General features: G+C 60.2%; 1 protein-coding gene across 1 annotated transcript in view; it reads left to right on the top strand.

Moving 5' to 3' along the window:
- CTNNBL1 (catenin beta like 1) overlaps positions 1-10,775 on the top strand; it is an 89,570-nt gene extending 78,795 nt beyond the window's left edge. The window contains exons 13-16 of the mRNA XM_077336105.1: positions 305-385; positions 5,201-5,338; positions 6,031-6,103; positions 10,545-10,775. Coding sequence (XP_077192220.1) covers positions 305-385; positions 5,201-5,338; positions 6,031-6,103; positions 10,545-10,633 — 381 coding nt within the window. The 3' untranslated portion in view covers positions 10,634-10,775. The remainder of the gene's footprint in view (positions 1-304; positions 386-5,200; positions 5,339-6,030; positions 6,104-10,544) is intronic.
- Positions 10,776-16,788: the final 6,013 nt, after the last annotated feature.

Below are 16,788 nucleotides of genomic sequence, written 5' to 3'. Positions count from 1 at the left end.
GCCATTCTGAGCAGACAGGACTGCTGGGCCGAGGTTGTCTTTAGGGAAGGGCTGTGGCTCAGGGGCAGAGCCTCAGCTTCTCAGCCAGGAGGTCCCTGGTTCAATCCCCAGCAGCATCTCCAGTTCAAAGAACCAGGTAGTCGGTGTCCTGAAAGACCTCTGCAGCAGAGTGGCTGGCAGTCTGAGGAGACCGCACGGACCTTGAAGGAAGGCTCATGGCAAACAGAACGTCCCACAACCTGGTGGGCCTCTAAAGGGCAGCTGTGTGTTCCTCCCATCACTCTCTTCTTCTTTTCCCCTGCAGGTGGATAGGCTTATGGAACTCTATTTCAAGTACCTGGATGCCATGCAGGTTGCTGATAAGAAGATAGAAGGCGAGAAGCACGTAGGTGACAAGGTTCCCTTTCCTCACAACCCCAAAGGTCTTCTCGCAAGAGTGGCCAAATGGTGGCTCTCCAGAGGTCCATGGAGGTCCTCAGTTCCCCTGAGCCCCTGCCTTCAAGGGAATACTAGTCCATGGCCACCTCGGTATCTTTCTGATTGGTGCCGATGCCTCCCTCTGCAGGGAATCATCAAATCCTGGAGTTGGATGCCCCCCCCCCCCGCATAGCCCCTTCCCACTCTGGAATTCTGTGAGTCTAGTTCAACCGTGGAAGGGGCTGCCTGAGGAGGTGGGGAGCTCCCCCTCATTGGCCGTCTTCAAGCAGTGGCTGGACAGATCCTTCTCCTGGATGCTGGAGGCTGATCCTGCACTGAGCAGGGGGTGGGACTAGATGGCCTGCATGGCCCCTTCCCACTCTAGGATTCTTGGAGTCTAGTTCAGCAGTAGAATGGGCTGCCTAAGGAGGTGGGGAGCTCCCCCTCACTGGCCGTCTTCAAGCAGCGGCTGGACAGATCCTTCTCCTGGATGCTTGAGGCTGATCCTGCACTGAGCAGGGGGTGGGACTGGATGGCCTCTATGGACTCTTCCCATTCTAGGAGTCTAGTTCAGCAGTGGAAGGGGCTGCCTAAGGAGGTGGGGAGCTCCCCCACACTGGCCGTCTTCAAGCAGTGGCTGGACAGATCCTTCTCCTGGATGCTGGAGGCTGATCCTGCACTGAGCAGGGGGTGGGACTGGATGGCCTCTATGGACCCTTCCCACTCTAGGATTCTAGGAGTCTAGTTCAGCAGTGGAAGGGGCTGCCTAAGGAGGTGGGGAGCTCCCCCTCACTGGCCGTCTTCAAGCAGCGGCTGGACAGACAGCGGCTGGACTAGATGGCTTGGAGCCCCATTCCTGTACCGAGGCTGGGGACCTTCAGATTCAGATGGAGGCCACGGCCAGAGCCCCACGGAGGGCCACGAAGCTGGGCTTGCGAGGCCCCTGCTGTCTCCCCTGTGGCCAGAGTTTCCAGGAAGCAGAAGGGGACGCAGCATCACTTGAGTTCTGCTCTCAACTTCGCACAGAAAGTTCCAAAGTGTTGGCTTGCGAGGGAACGCCCCCCCTCCTTCGCAGCTCTTTCCCTCCTTCCTGGGGGGGGCAGACCCCTTGGGCGCTTAACTCCCTCTGGAATGGGATGTAATTAGTGGCCCCAGCAGTCATCCCTGACAAACGGGAGGCGGGGGCTGGAGGCGGCTTAATGCATTTCCTTCTGAGTTCTGTGCGAAAATTATGCTCAGCAGGTTTATTCAATAAAACGTTCTCACCGGATACTTTGTGCCATAACGACTTACAAATGAGATGCTAATTGTGCCACAGTGAAGCCTTTCCTTCCTTGCGAGGGAGAACGGGGCCCTCGGAAAGGGAAACAGCGGCCGTCGGCTTTGATAGCTTAAGTGGCCACTGAGTGTGGCCAGAAATGGTTTCCATTGCGTGGGATTGCAGGGAGGGTGGCGGGGAACGGCGGGGGTCAGTGCGCAGGGGCGGCATGCCGTGCTTTTCTCTGCGGAAAACGTTGCTGCTCAGGCAGGCCGAACTTCCTCAGCCCCTGCATCCGTGGGGCTGCAGGGACCACTAAGAAGAGCAGGGCTGAAATTAATGCAAAAGAAATCCAGTCTCAACCTCCGGAAGAAGTTCCTGACAGTCAGAGCGGTTCCTCAGTGGAACAGGCTTCCTCGGGAGGTGGTGGGTTCTCCATCTTTGGAGGTTTTTAAGCAGAGGCTGGAGAGCCATCTGACGGAGAGGCTGACTCTACCAAGGTTAAAGGGGTGTCAGGTGACAGTGGATGAGCGAGAGGGCTGTGAGTGTCCTGCAAAGTGCAGGGGGTTGGACTAGATGACCCAGGGGGTCCCCACGCTATTATTCTATGATTCTCTGAGGAGATCCTTCAGGGTGACCCCGGTGCCTTCAGTCTCCGGAGCCAGTGTGGAGGAGTGATCAGAGCGTCGGACTAGGATCCAGAAGACCCAGGTTCGAATCCCCATACAGCCATGAAAGCTCGCTGGGTGACCTGAGGCCAGTCACACTCTGTCAGCGTAACCTACCTTGTGGGATTGTTGTGAGGATAAAGTGAAGGAGAAGTCAATGAGGGCAGCTGAGGGATGTTAAAGAAAACCCAGCGGAGGAGGAGGTTATATTGTTGGGGATCTTACGCCATGCTGCTTCCGGAGCCAGGAAGCCCCCCCCCCCCTCTTTTCCTGCTTGGGAAGGCAGTGGTCAGCCGCTTTGAGGCTCCCTCGGGCAGTGCAAAGCGGGCACAAAAACCAGCTCTTCATTGTCATTGTCTTCTTGCTCTTTGTCCCCGGTCACTCCGGCCTTGTTGGGGGGAGAGGGGAGCTGGCCTGAGCTTCACACCAGCCCATCTTCTTGCTGTCGCAGATAAGGAGGGGCACGCTAAGTGTTTGCTGCAGGGGGTGGGGGAGCCAGGAGGCCGCTTGGCATTTGAGCCGGAATATTTGGGAGCGGGAGGGGGGCGGAGGTGGCTAAGGAGCCCAGGCACGCACGGCACAGGCCGGCTTCCCGCACCCCCGTCTTTAATTTCCTGGCACGTGCCGCTCTTGTCCCGCTGTCAGCGCTGCAGAGGAGAGCTCCCACTCGGCACTCCCCGTCTGCCTCTGGTGCGGCCGTGGAGTCCCCTCCCTGAGCGGCCCCTTCTCCGGCGCTGCAGGGGTCGTCTGTCCGGCTCTTCAGATGTCGGCCAGAGCTGGTCGGGCCGCTTAGCCCTGCCAAGGTCACCCATGGCAGAGGGGGGCTCCAGGTGGAGGGGGAAAGAGTCAAGAGCTGTCAAGGCAACTGGGCAGACCCCGTGGGAGGTGAGCCCAGCCCTGCCAGGTCGCGTGTCTGTGGGGCTCCCGCCCTCCGGCAGAGGGGCCCTTGGAGGACCCTGGGGCCTTCTCCAGGAAGCGGCTGCCCCAGCCGGGCTAGTGACCGACTGCAGGATCTTTGATGAAGACGAGGCTCGTCAGGGGAGGGGCCTGGGTGCCCACCCGAGTGGGAAGCAAGGTCCAGAAACCAGAGGGTCAGAACAGCCCGGCTGGATCGGGCCCAGGAGTCTCCGTCTCACGGGGTGGCCGGCCAGTGCCTCTGGAGGGCCAGCAGCAGGGCACGGGGGCTCCTTCTCTTCCCCGGTGTCGCTAACTTGGTTTCTGGCCTCTGAATAAGGACTTCCCCTTTAATTGCCAGTGGGATGAGTCTCTGATGGGCTCCGACCTGAATTTGTCAAAAGCGAGGAAAAGCGTGGCAAAGAGGGGCAGCCTCTAACCTGGCCTGCTGGCTTCCATTCCCCTCTCCTCCTCCTTCCGCCTGCAGCCAGCTGGGGGACCCGGGGCCAGTCCCAGTTCTCCCAGAGCTCTCTCAGCCTCATCTGCCGCACAGGGGACCTGCTGTGGGGAGAGGAAGGGACACTGATTGGAAGCTGCTTTGGGACTCCTTTGGGGTCTTCTGAGCCCCTTTCCACGCACTCTGTGCTTGGTCAGCCCCACAGTTCCCTCACTCAGCTCAGTGGAGAAGGCCTCCTTTTGCCTCTCTGGAGACGGGTCCTGGCGGCTTCCCTGGGGCCAAGGTCTGGAGGGCCAGGGCAGGCAAGCAGGCCAGCCGAGCGGATTTGAAGGCAGGGACCAGGGCGGAGATGCTACGGAGGAGTCAGGGACTGAGGACAGGAGCCGGCAGAGCTAGGGAAGGGCTGGGTGCTTCCTGCTGCTGTAGTGCTGCATCCTGTGAGCGGAGGGACTCCGAGACGTAGCAGCCACCTTCTGCCCGGGGGGAGAGGATCTGGCCGGCTGGCTTTTGAGGCTCCTCACGTGGGCAGTTGTGGGCCGGGGACAGACCCCTTCCAGCATTGACCTCTGTCCTCCCGCAGACTGGGGCCTCAGCCGGAAGAGTCTCAGAGCAGGGGGGCGCACAGGCCAACGCTGGGGATATGTGGGGCCTTCTTCCCTTCTCCGGAGCGTCTCTCCAATTGGCACTGGGCATTGGAAAGGCCCTCCTGGGCTGGGCACGGCGACCTTGCCTCAAGGTCCTCCCCCCTCCGCCGGTGCCCTCTTTCTGCTGAGCATGGCAGGTGTGCGTTGCTCTCGCTGGCAACACCGCTAATGAGGAAATATTGCTTTGGAGGAGGGTGCCCACCTGCCAGGCTGCCGTGCAATAAATCATGCAAGCGGCAGGCAGGGCACTGCGTGGGGGGGGGGGCAAACACAGGAATTCCAGTGTGAGGACTGCAGAAAGGTCACAACGGGCAGGGCCCACGCAGAGGAGGGCTCCAGGGGGAGGGAGAAAGGGTCCGGCCCGTTGGGGGGGGGCATGCTCTCCCTTTTGGGGACACGGAATCAGGTGAGAGGCGGGGTAGAAAAATGTACCTAAAACAAAATGGAGCAGGTGAGCCGGATGGGCCAGGCTAGGCCGATCTCTCCAGACCTGGGAATCCAGGCAGGTCTGGAGGAAACCGCCCTGCCTGGGCCGTGGTGCTCAGGGAGGCCGAGGCCAGCCACCTCCCCATGCCTCTCGCCTGGAAAACCACAAGGAGTCCGCCGTGACTTGACCGTGCAGAAAGAGGCACTGCTGAGAAAACTGATTTGGCCACTTCCGTCTCTTCCTCGTTTTGAAAAGAAAATACCTTGATTGCTGCCAAGTTGGCCCTGGGTCTGCAAGGTCAGGAGGGGCCTGGCTTGGTGCAGGAGCAGCTGTAGATATCCACAGTGAGGTCAGGCAGGGATGCCAAGGGCCCCGGCGGTCCCTACCTGCGCAGCCGTCTCTCAGCCACCCCCTCTGCCCCCCCCCCCCCCTCAGGACATGGTGCGCCGTGGAGAGATCATCGACGATGACCAGGAAGACGAGTTCTACCTGCGCCGCCTGGACGCCGGGCTCTTCGTCCTCCAGCTGATCTGCTACATCATGGCAGAGATCGGCAGTAGCAACATTGGCCAGGTGAGGCCACGACAGACGCCGCCAGCCCTGCCAGGCAGTCTGGGCAGGAGCCTGCTGAGGGGCTTTTGCACGGCTTTAACGGGAGGCTACGTGGATTCAGGGAGGAGTGGTCAATCAATGGCTCCTGGCCGTGAGGAGTAAAGGGAAGAACTGGTTGGCCACTCTGTGAGACAGGATGGTAGATGGACCCTCCCTGGCCTGACCCAGCAGGGCGCTTCTGAGGGTCTTCTCAGGGGAAGGCCTTGGCTTTTATGCGGAGCAGCTGGCTGGGCCTGTGTGAGAGGGGATGCCTGACTAGATAGACCCTCCCTGGTAAGGGAAGTGAGGGGGTGGGGACCACTGGACAAGGGAGGTGTCAGGAGCACATTGCCCTCCCCTTCCTGCTTCCTCCTGCCCTGCTGGTTGGCTGGTCCAGGTCAGGGGTCTTGCCTCTAAAGCTCCTCAGGAGCCGCTCCTTGGCCTGCAGAGTGGAGAATGGGCAAGGGGCCTTCAGTAGAGTTGGGCCTCCCCAGTGGCAGAAGCCACTGCCTCTGCTGCCCCCCGCCCTAGGGGATCAGAGGGGTCCCATCAGGGTTAGAAGGTTAGAGAAGGGAGGGGGGGATCAGTACCAATTTATTTACAGTCCATGAACCAGTGGAAGGGGGGGGGACTCTTCCCGGGGCCTCACGGTGGCTTGTCTTGTTCCCTGCCAGATCCGCCAGAGGGTCCACCAGATCCTGAGCATGCGGGGAAGTTCCATCAAGATTGTGCGCCACATCATCAAAGGTGAGTGCTCTGGGCAGCGGCTCCGTCTGGGCTCAGCCCCCAGAAGACGGTCCCGACAGAGAGAGCGGATCCTCAGCGCAACAGGCTTCCTCGGGAGGTGGGGGGTTCTCCTTCCTTGGAAGTTCTTAAGCAGAGGCTGCAGAGCCATCTGGCAGAAATGCTGGTTTTATGGACTTAGGCCAGGGGTAGTCAAACTGCGGCCCTTGACTATTTGCTGGCAGGGGCTCCTGGGAATTGTAGTCCATGGACATCTGGAGGGCCGCAGTTTGACTACCCCTGACTTAGGCAGAGTGTGAGTGGGTGGGCAGGAAGGGATGTGCCAGGGTTTGTCTCTTGTGGCCCTTCCTTGCATGCCCAGGGAATTGCTGATGGCCACTGTGGGATGGGAGGTGAATTCATAGAATCATAGAGTTGGAAGGGCCCATACAGGCCATCTAGTCCAACCCCCTGCTCAACGCAGGATCAGCCTCAAGCATCCTAAAGCATCCAAGAAAAGTGTGTATCCAACCTTTGCTTGAAGACTGCCAGTGAGGGGGAGCTCACCACCTCCTTAGGCAGCCTATTCCACTGCTGAACTACTCTGACTGTGAAAATTTTCCTGATATTTTTTCCTGAATTCCCTCCAGGCCAGCCTGGATTCTGGAGATGGGTTTTTTTTTTTGGGGGGGGGGGGGTCACGTGCATGAAACTGGGGCCACTTGAGTGAGCAGGTAGTAGAGAGTGTCCTGCATTGTTAGGTGGGTTGGACTAGATGACCCTGGAGGCCCCTTCCAACGGATTCTGATTCTGCAGCTGGCACCAGGGGCTGGGCCATGGCTCAGTGACAGAGTGTCTGCTTGGCCTGCAGGAGGTCCCGGTTCAATCCCCAGCAGAATCTCCAGTTGGAAGGACCAGGCAGGAGGGGAGGGGAAAGACCCTGGAGAGCGTCTGCCAGTCTGGTTGGGGATTCCTGATCTCGAGGGCCAAGAGAGGTTCAGTCCAAGGGGGCTTTCTGTCTCCCTGCCTGGCTGTTCAGGGGGCCATAGTGCCCTTCCTTCTCCAGCCCCACCCATGCCATTTCCCCGTCCAGCAGCCTCAGGGCCCCAGGAAGTGCAGCCTCCGGAAGGCCAGGAGCCCTGCAGGGCACAGCCTCTGGCCCCCTGCTGCCCCTTCACCATCAGATCTGCAGGGATGGACTCCTTGGATGGCTTCGCCAGAGCAGGCCTCAGGAAGGGGCTGGGGAACGGCCCCAGCAAGGTGTCCTGGTTAAGAGCGGCGGCTTCTAATCTGGCAAGCGGAGTTTGATTCCCCTCTTCTCTCCCATAAGCTGCCAGCTGGGTGACCTTGGGCCAGTCACAGCTCTCCAGAGCTGTTCTCCCTGAGCAGTCTCTTGCACAGCTCTCTCAGCCCCAGGGGGTAAGTTGTAGGGGGAGGAGGGGAAGCACCCCATGGCCAGAGGCGGGCGGGGGAGGGGGTGTTGAAGGGCTTCTGCCCCTCAGCCTCCTTTTCCTGGCTGAGCACAAGGGTCTCCTCACGTGCCCAGTGGGATTGCAGTTCAGATGTCCTGTTGCTGGGGGGGGGGGGGCAGTCTGGCCAGTACTGGTTTTTTTGGGGGGGAGAATTGGGGTCACTGTGGGTGGGGGCAGGTAGTTGTGAGTTTCCTGCATATTGCAGGGGGTTGGACTAGATGACCGTGGCGGTCCCTTCCAGCTCTATCCTGTGAGGCGGGGGTCCCAGAGAGAATGTCGGGATGGGCCCTCCCCCGGCATGAGCCGCCTCCCCCTCCCCATGGCAGCCAATGTGGAGCCTCCCTTCTCTTGCTTTGTGGGGCTCTTGTGCTCTCCCCCCCCCCCATTGCTTTTTTGCATGCTAATTGGAAGCCTGTTTCTTAGCTTGATTTTATGGCCTACATATTTCCCCAGTTTCTCGGGTCGGCTGACAGCTGATGGGTCCCTGGGGAGGCCGTGGATTGCTTCTGATGCTGGGGAGAAGACAGGGCCGGCCGCTGGCTTGTTTTGGGGACGGGGGAGGAGGGGGAGCCTCATTAGAGTAGCTCTTCTGCAGCCTGCTGACGAAGCCGGAGCTTCCGGAGGGCTGGGGGAGGGGAAGCGGATGCGGGGTGGAGCAGAGGAGGGATGCCAGCCTCCAGGTGGGACCTGGGGATTTCCTGGAATTGCAGCCCCGTCCAGACGACAGAGACCAGTTCCCCTGGAGGAGGAGGAGGAGGCGGCTTGGGAGGGGGGACTCGGGGGCCTTGTGCACCAGGGGGAGCCCTGCCCTCCCCAGGCTCCCTCCCCCCCCCCCCCGAATCCCTGGGGATTTCCCTACCTGGATCTGCCAGTGGCGAGTGGAGACCTTGCTACAGGGGGGGGGTGGGGGGGGTAGAGTATGTTCCTCTGCACTCCACACAGGGCTCTTCCCAGCACTGCAGAGCCTTTTCTGCCTTGCAGGGGTGTTACGTGACTGTCTCTGGTTTCCAAGTGAGAGTTACTGGGCCCTGTTTCTGTTGTTCCTGCCGTGGCTTGGCTCACTTTCCCGGGCCATCTGCAGGATTTCGCGTGCTCTGTTCTCTTGCCCTCTGCTCGTGGTACTGTGCCATCCCGTTAAGGGGTAGGGGAACACGCATTCTGAATCCGGCCTCAGAGCCCCGGGTTTGAACAGATTGCTGAGGGATGTGGGGGGGGGCCTCTTGGGGTCTTTGCAGCTCCCTCTGGCAGGAGACCCCAGGTACCCAAAGGGGGTCCAGCCTCGGCCAGGTGACTGCAGGAAGAGAGGACCAGGCCAGGGGAAAGGAGGGGGCTCTGCTGCTGCTATCAGCCTGGCTCCCACCTTGCCAGGGGATGCGGGGGGGGGGGGGGTTGCATCAGCAAGACTTTCGGAAGCCGAATTCTTGCCCCCAGAAGGCCGACCTCTCTGCTGCTCATAGGAAGCCGTTTGCCCGCCTGACGGTTCCTGCAGGGCCTCCTTGCTGCAAATGACGTTTTGACAGGGTTTTTGGAGGGGGGGGGAGCCTTGGCTTCTGATTCTTTCCCCTGATGCCGGGGGGGGGGGGGAGCGGGGGGAGGAGCAGATTTTTCTGCCATCTTGTGGGCCTGGTGAGAGGCAGAAGCAGCCACTCTGCCCTGGGCTGGCAGTGCCCAGAGAAGCCCCTGCTCAATTGTCCCACCCTGGTGGATGTATAGGCATCCCCCCCCCCCTGAATCACCTGATGGGAGTGGAGCGGGGCCACCTGGACCCTTTCTCTGGCGTGGGGGCTGCCTCGGGTGCTCTGGGGCCTGGGGGGTTGGCACAGGGACACAGCGCCTAGCAGGTTGGTGCTGGTGAGTCTGCTTTTAGTTTCGGGAGGGGGGGGTGCTGCATTCCCCATTGACTACGAGGGCCCCATGAAGTGGAAAGGCAGCTGCCCGGGTTCTAGGCTGCTTGCAATGACAATTAGAGACGTTTTTGCCTCGAGCAAGAACTAAAAATCAGACCCCCCTCCCGCCCTGCTGCCTCTTTGGTGATCTTATGAGCCTGGGCCCATGGTGTGTGGGCAGGAAGGGCTGTGCCAGCGTTTGCCTCTTGCGGCCCTTCCTTGCATGCCCAGAGAACTGCTGATTGCCGCTGTGGGATGGGAGGTGGATTCCCTCCAGGCCAGGCTGGATTCTGTGGGAGGGACCACTTGGGCATGAAATTGGGGTCACGGTGGGTGGGCAGGTAGTTGTGAGTTCCTGCATGGTTGGGGGGTTGGACTAGATGGCCCTGGAGGTCCCTTCCAACTCTAGGGTTCTATGGTTCTGCTACTTGCAAAACACAGGTGGTTCCCATGGAGGTGGGCAGCCCAAATGGAGTGGGTCTCCCCAAGAGTTGGACCCTCAATCAGGTTGCTGCCCGGATGTGGTGGGGGTGAAGAGGGGCAGCCACTGATCTAGCAAACTGGGTGTGACTCCCCATTCCTCCTGGACTCGAAGCCTGCAGGGTGACCTTGGCCAGTTTCAGTTCTCTCAGAACTCTTTTGGCCCCACCTGCCCCACAAAGGGCCAGTTGGGGGGAAGAAGAGGTATGTGTGTGTGTGGGGGGGATTGTACCCCACTTTTCCCTGCCCAAAGCAGCTTCCAATCTCCTTCCCATCCTCTCCCCCCAACAGACACCCTGTGAGGGTGAGAGAGCTCTGAGAGAACTGCGATTTGCCCGAGGTTGCCCCTCTGCGAAAGAGGAGTGGAGAATCAGGCCGGGCTGTCCAGATTAGAGGCCACCTCTCTGACCCCTGACGTCCGTGTGGCTCTCAAGAGGAAGGGGAGGCCCTCGGGAGACTCCTTGAGGGGGAGCCAAGCAGGGAACGGAGAGGCCTGCCGTCCGGGAAGGAGGGGATCTCTGGGGCTGGGCCTCTCTTGCTAGGCGTCCCATGAGGCTGTCCTGACGGTCGCACCAGCGGAGGGGGCTTGCTGTGTCCCTCGCTGAGGGTCTTCTCTCCCTCCTGCAGAGTACGCCGAGAACATCGGAGACGGGAAGAACCCCGAATTCCGGGAGGGCGAGCAGAAGCGCATCGCAGAGCTGCTGGAGAATTTCTGAGGCGCCCACAGGGACGGCACCCTCGCCTCCGGACGTGGCCGCAACGGCCGGCCCCCTTGACCCGTGAAGGGACTTGTTGCAGAAACGGAGACTCTCTGGGCCTCCTGAGATATTAAAGTTCTTCGGTTTTTAACAAAAGCAAGAGAGGAGCGTCTGCAGATGATTCCCTGCTGTGCAAAGACAGACCTGCCTGCTGGGCCAGAAGGACCTACTGGGGGTCTCGGCTGGTAACCAAGAGGGCCCCTGGTTGAAAAGCGGAGGGGGGAGGGGGAGATTTGCCCTGTGGTCCATTCAGGGTGGGGTCTCCGGCATCCTGGAGCCCGTGGGAAGCGTTGGACTGCTGACCCCGGGGGTGGGTGCCCCCGCAGGCAACGAGGCCGTCCTCCCAATGGCTGCCCTGGCTGACTCCTGGGGGCGCAGGGAGGGGGCTTGGGCTGCAGCGGGGTCCTTAACAGGCCGCCCCACCCGCCACGGCCTTTGAGGGGAGCCCTGTAGGGGACCCCTGGCCCAGCCAGAACGGGGAGGGGGCTTCCCTGCCAAGTGTGGGATCCCCGGGTGCCCTTTCCCCCGTCCCCTCGAGGGCGGCTGCAGACGTGCCGTCGAGGGGTCCAGAGAGGAAGCCCCCCAAGTGACCCTGGCCATTTCTCCTCTCCTCCTCCTCCTCTTCCCCCACACAAACACACGTCCTTTGGCCTCTGCTTTTCCTCCTGGGGAGGCCGGCTGTTCCTCAGGCCAAGGCAAGTGGAGGAGCTGCTTGGGCGGGGTGGGGTAACCAAGTGAAGCCGGGGGGGGGAGGGGGGGGACGGACAGGCAGCTGCTGCCGTCTCCAGCCTGCCTCTCTCGGGCCCAAGCTCCCTGAGGCGGTGGGAGACTCTGAGCTTGCACCGTCTGTGAAAGTGCTGATGCCGCCTCTCCTCCCACGGCACGCTGCCCTCCTCTCTGGCAGCAGGGCTGTTCCTGTGCTGGTGGCCCCAAGGAGTCCCGCGGGGGGGGGGGGGGGAGTCAGGCTCCCCTGCCCCGGCTTCCCTCTGCTCCCTTCTGCTGGCTCATGATGGCCGGGGCCACAGCGCAGGGGCTCCCCTAGGCCAGCGGAGGCCTCCTTGAGGGAGATCTGCCTGCCAGCAGCTTCCCTGCCTCATCTCCGCAAGAAGAAGCACATGGCTGGGCAAGGTCCCCAGCAGAGCCCAGCAGAGCCCAGCAGAGCAGAAGGCAGCGGTTCCCAGCATGGAGCCAGGAAGGGCAGTGCGGGTGGGCCGAGGAGGGAGCGGAGAGAAAGGGGTCTGCTGGCTTTCGCAGGGAGGGGACCGCGGGTCTCCCTTCTGCTTCTTAGAGGCCCACCCCTGAACGGCTTCTGTTCAGGGGGACTCGATTCGAGCCCCAACACACCTTTGCTTTGGGGGAGAGGAGGAAGAAGAGCTTTGGAGAGTCGAAGCTCCCCTGGCCACCTACCACGAGGCTGTCAAGGAGGTGTTTTTAAAGGAGGGATATCTGGCAAGGAAACAGAGAGAGATTTCTGCTGCATGCTGGCCCGATGGAGCAGGCCCTCCCAGGCCAGTCTCAAAAGGCCACGTTTCAGCAGCCCAGACAACCCCCCAAACCGGTCGCTCCGGGAAGTATTTTATATGCCCAGTTCAGGAGTGAGCCACGCAGTGTGGGAACCGGTTCCGCAGCAGCGCAATGCAATTGGGAGGAGGAAAGAGAGGAGCGAGGCCATCCAGAAGGGCCCCAGCCCGGCCCCCAGAAGCCCCTCCCCCGAAAGGATCTGCTAAGAGGCGACCCGAAAGGCCGGAGACCCCGAGAGCGGCTGCCTGCCTGCGTGGTTGCATGATTGACTTAGACGGATGGGCGGTCAGCCTCGTCAAAGGCAGCTGCACGGGTTCCCCGCTCAGGAAGCAGCCGGACGCAGCTTGAGGTCCGCATTACCCCTCCCCTTCACGTGCTTTCAGGTTGCGACTTCAAGCTGCAGCTGACTGGTGACTCTTCAAGAGGCTTTCAAGACAAGCTGTTTGTTGCCTGCCTCGGCACAGAGACCCTGGTCAAAGGTCAAGGTGGCCCCTGTGCAAGCACTGAGTCATGTCTGACCCTTGGGGTGACGCCCTCCAGCGTTTCCATGGCAGACTCAATACGGGGTGGTTTGCCAGTGCCTTCCCCAGTCATTACCCTTTACCCCCCAGCAAGCAAGCTGGGTCCTCATTTTACCGACCTCGGAAGGATGGAAGGCTGAGTCAGCCTTGAGCCGGCTGCTGGGATTGAACTCCCAGCCTCATGGGCAGACAGCTTCAGACAGCATGTCTGCTGCCTTACCACTCTGCGCCACAAGAGGCTCTTATGTTTTTAAGTCCATTTGCAGGGAATTCCCTTCCCCCTGCCCCCAGCCACCTTGGCCAGACCTTCTCTGCCAGAGGTCAGAGTCCTGCTGCCCTGGGGAGTCGGACGCCTGCCCCTCCTGGGAATTTCCCCGCCCAGCATCTCAAGCGCTCTCTATGTCTTGCCTCCTGGGGAGGTGGTGGGTCTCCCGCCCCCTCCTGAGCTAGCCGGCCATTCCAGGGAAAGCCCGGGCGTGAATGCTGAGGGCTGGTGCCTGTTGTCTTTCTCCCCTTTCTTTTCTTCCAAATGAAAGAAATGTTGGAGGGGATTATAAAAAATCTGAAATGCCAGAGCTTATCGGAGTACAAAGCAATCTTGGTATCTCGTGGATGATGAATGAGGCTCCAGATGTTGGAGACATTAAACTCAGAGTTCTTGTTATCTTGCCCAAGGAGGGCTGTCTTGAAGCTGCACAGAGGAATTTGCCGCTCTGTCCTCTTGTCCGCATCCAGGGCTTGTTTTTTCACTGCAGACTCCCTTTGGAAGGGGGCAGGGCAGCACGCCCTCCAAGGCCCTGACTCAGGCCTGCCTGACACTACCTCTGATGTCTTCTTCCAGCTTGGCACTAAATGGGTGGCCATCATCTGTGCCTCTCCAAAGAAGCAGGGCTCCTGCACCGATCAGCTCTCAGGTGGTGCTGGAGAGCGCTGTCCAGCCACAGCCACCTTGTGGGGACCCCTTGGGGTTCAAGGTGAAGAGGACATTCTAAGCGACCCTGGGCAGAGCGACCCTGGGACTCCCGTCCAGGTATTAACTGGGGCTGGCCCAGCTTCTGTGCCTCCGTAAAGCGCCTTGGAGTCACAGCTGGGCATGTGCACTAGCAAAAAATCCAGACCACTTTGGGTTCAGAAGAATCCGCTTCGGACCGTTAAATGGCTGTCTGAAACAGCTAATTTTGCTTTTGGCCGAGCCCGGCCTGTCTGCAGGGGCCCGGGAAAGGGAGGCCGAGGATTCAGGGGCAGGGGCCCTCTGGCCTGGCTTGCCTCCGCTGACGTCCTCTCTCTCAAGCCAGCCTGCTCTCAAGCCGGCAGGTTGGCCAGGAGCTCAGGGCCATCCATTACCCTAATGAATAAATAGGAACCCTTCCTGGGCTGCAGCGCTGGATCCTCCCCCCCACCTGCCGTAAAATTCCATTAGGAGGGGAAGCGGCAGCACTCCGGCAACGAGGCCCATAAATTGAGCTCCAGAGGTGCTTCCGCTCCGGAAGAGCCCCTGCAGGCAGGGCCCAGGCGTCGGAGAACCCCCTGTCCCCTGGAGGGGGGAGGGGGCAGCTGGCCGGGACCAGGGCTTGTGGCAAGGCCCACTGCCCAGAAGACCTCCTGCCCGGGCTACATCCTCCCCCACACGGGCCTCCCTTTGCCGGAGCGGAGCCCTGAGAGGACCTTCTGAGAGGACCTTCTGGAGGTTGTCTGTTCATTGGGTCACCTTCAGACAGTAGCAGCTTGCCTGCAAACACACGTGCACACGCTTGGCTTCTAGCAGCGACGGGGCTGGGACGCCCAGACCCACCTCCCCCCCCCCTTCCCATGCTCCACCCCCCCCCCCAACCTCCTGGAATCTCCCACGCCGGAGCTGGCCGCCTTAATGGTGGTTCCCAAACCAGCTGCCTCTTCTGGAGAGGTTTGGGGCCTCTTCCCATTCCTTGGATGCTTTCGAGGAAGCTTGTGTGTAATTCCTCTTAAGCCCATTACCGGCTGAATGCAAAACCCGGTCTTAAAAGGATTAGCGCAATTAATTCCAGAGCAGGGGCTGCACACCTGCACTCCCTCCAGGGTGGAGATGGGAACTGGAGAGCCGTGTGTCACTCCTGCAGGGGCACGGCGGGTGCTTGGGACCCTCCTGCCAGGGTGGTGGGCTCCTGGGGAGATGAGGAGGCGAGGGATCTCCGTGGGACAGAATGCCCAAGAGTTCTTCCCTCCCCCAAGAAAGCTGCCCGGTTTTTTCTCCTGGAAATCTGATCTCTGCAGTTTGAAGGCGGCTTATAATTCTGGGAGACCTCCAGACCCCACCTGGAAGAAGGCAACTGATCTCTGAGGGCTGCCAGGGATATGACGGAGGGAAGAAGTGAGACCCCCAAGAGGCCCTGGCCTGGGACGGCTTCCTTTCCGGAGAACTCATCTATTCAGGTAAGAATGTCAGAGGAGCCACCTTGGATCGGGCCAGCACTGCAAGACACACAGGGGCCAAACCCCAGCTGCCAACAGTAGGACAACCCATGGGGCCAGAACTCCAGAAGCCCCCCCCCACACACACACACACACACTTGGTTGCCCCCCCATGCACCAAGAAGAGAGAGCATCGCTGCCCCCAAAATAGGAAAAGTCCTGTTGGATCAGGCCAATGGCCCCTCCGGTCCAAGCCCAGGGGCCATCAAGAGGTCCACCAGTGGGGCCAGAACTCCAGAAGCCCTCCCACTGTGGCCCCCAAGCACCCAGAAGACGGAGCATCCCTGCCCCAGGGGCTCATAGTGCTTTCTAGAAGCATGGCAGGATTGTGCGTGCGTACATGCCTCTGTGTGCGTGTGTGTGTGCACACGTGTTAGCTGCAGTTGTGTGTGTTTTCTGTATGGATTTTCATTTTGGATTTCATTGGCTTTCCAGCGTTTTTGGGCAATGCTTTCTAGGCCCCCTCAGTGGGCATCACCGGGCAGAGAGGCGGGATGTAAATTCTGTCCATAAATAAAAATAGACGTGCCATTAAGGCCCATCTGGCCGGCTTGACAGCAGCCATCGTTCTGTCTGTCCTTGGCATTTTTCTCCGGCCGTGCTGTTCCATGAATGGGGGGGGGGCTGCGCTCAAGATCCCCCCTCCGCCGTCCTTGAGAAGAGACTCCTCCCGGGCTGGGAGGCCGCTGGTGGGCAGTGCAGGACCGCCAGCCAGGCCGGGCAGAACTGAGGCTCCCCCCACCACCACCCCATGCCCTGCCCGGCCCGGCCTGAGTGGGGGGCAGCACTGCTGCCAGGGAAAGAGCAGGTGCCAATTTGTTACGCCTTTGCTGTGGGACAGGTTTCCTTGTCTCCGACTGCAAGAAGGTTTGACTAAAGAGGTAAATTAGTCCTTCTCCAGAGGGAAGGAGATGGATGAGGCACGGGAGGGAGGGAGAGGAGGGGAGCAGCTGCCCTCAGCCCTCCCCACTGCCAGGGCCCTCCAAGCAGAAATCAGCTGGGTTTGATTCCCCGCTTCCTCTGCACCTGCAACCAGCTGGGTGACCTTGGGCTAGTCACAGCCCTGATAAAGCTGTTCCGACCAAGCAGTAATATCAGGGCTTTCTCTGCCCCACCTACCTCACAGGGTGTCTGTTGTGGGGAGAGGAAAGGGAAGGCGATTGGAAGCCCCTTTGAGACTCCTTTGGGTAGAGAAAAGCGGCATCTAAGAACCAACTCTTCTTCTTCTTCAGGAATCTCAGGGCTCTCTCAGCCTCCCCTCCCTCACAGGGTGTCTGTTGTGGGGAGAGGAAAGGGAAGGTGATTGGAAGCCGCTTTGAGACTCCTTTGGGTAGAGAAAAGTGGCATATAAGAACCAACTCTTCTTCTTCTTCAGTAATCTCAGGGCTCTCTCAGCCTCCCCTCTCTCACAGGGTGTCTGTTGTGGGGAGAGGAAAGGGAAGGTGATTGGAAGCCCCTTTGAGACTCCTTTGGGTAGAGAAAAGCGGCATATAAGAACCAACTCTTCTTCTTCTTCAGTAATCTCAGGGCTCTCTCAGCCTCCCCTCTCTCACAGGGTGTCTGTTGTGGGGAGAGGAAAGGGAAGGTGATTGGAAGCCGCTTTGAGACTCCTTTGGGTAGAGA

The sequence above is a fragment of the Paroedura picta genome, chromosome 4 (assembly GCF_049243985.1).
Source record: "Paroedura picta isolate Pp20150507F chromosome 4, Ppicta_v3.0, whole genome shotgun sequence".
NCBI lineage: Eukaryota > Metazoa > Chordata > Lepidosauria > Squamata > Gekkonidae > Paroedura > Paroedura picta.
Note: the sequence above shows the minus strand (reverse complement) of the source record. Positions and strands in the feature narration are given on the sequence as shown.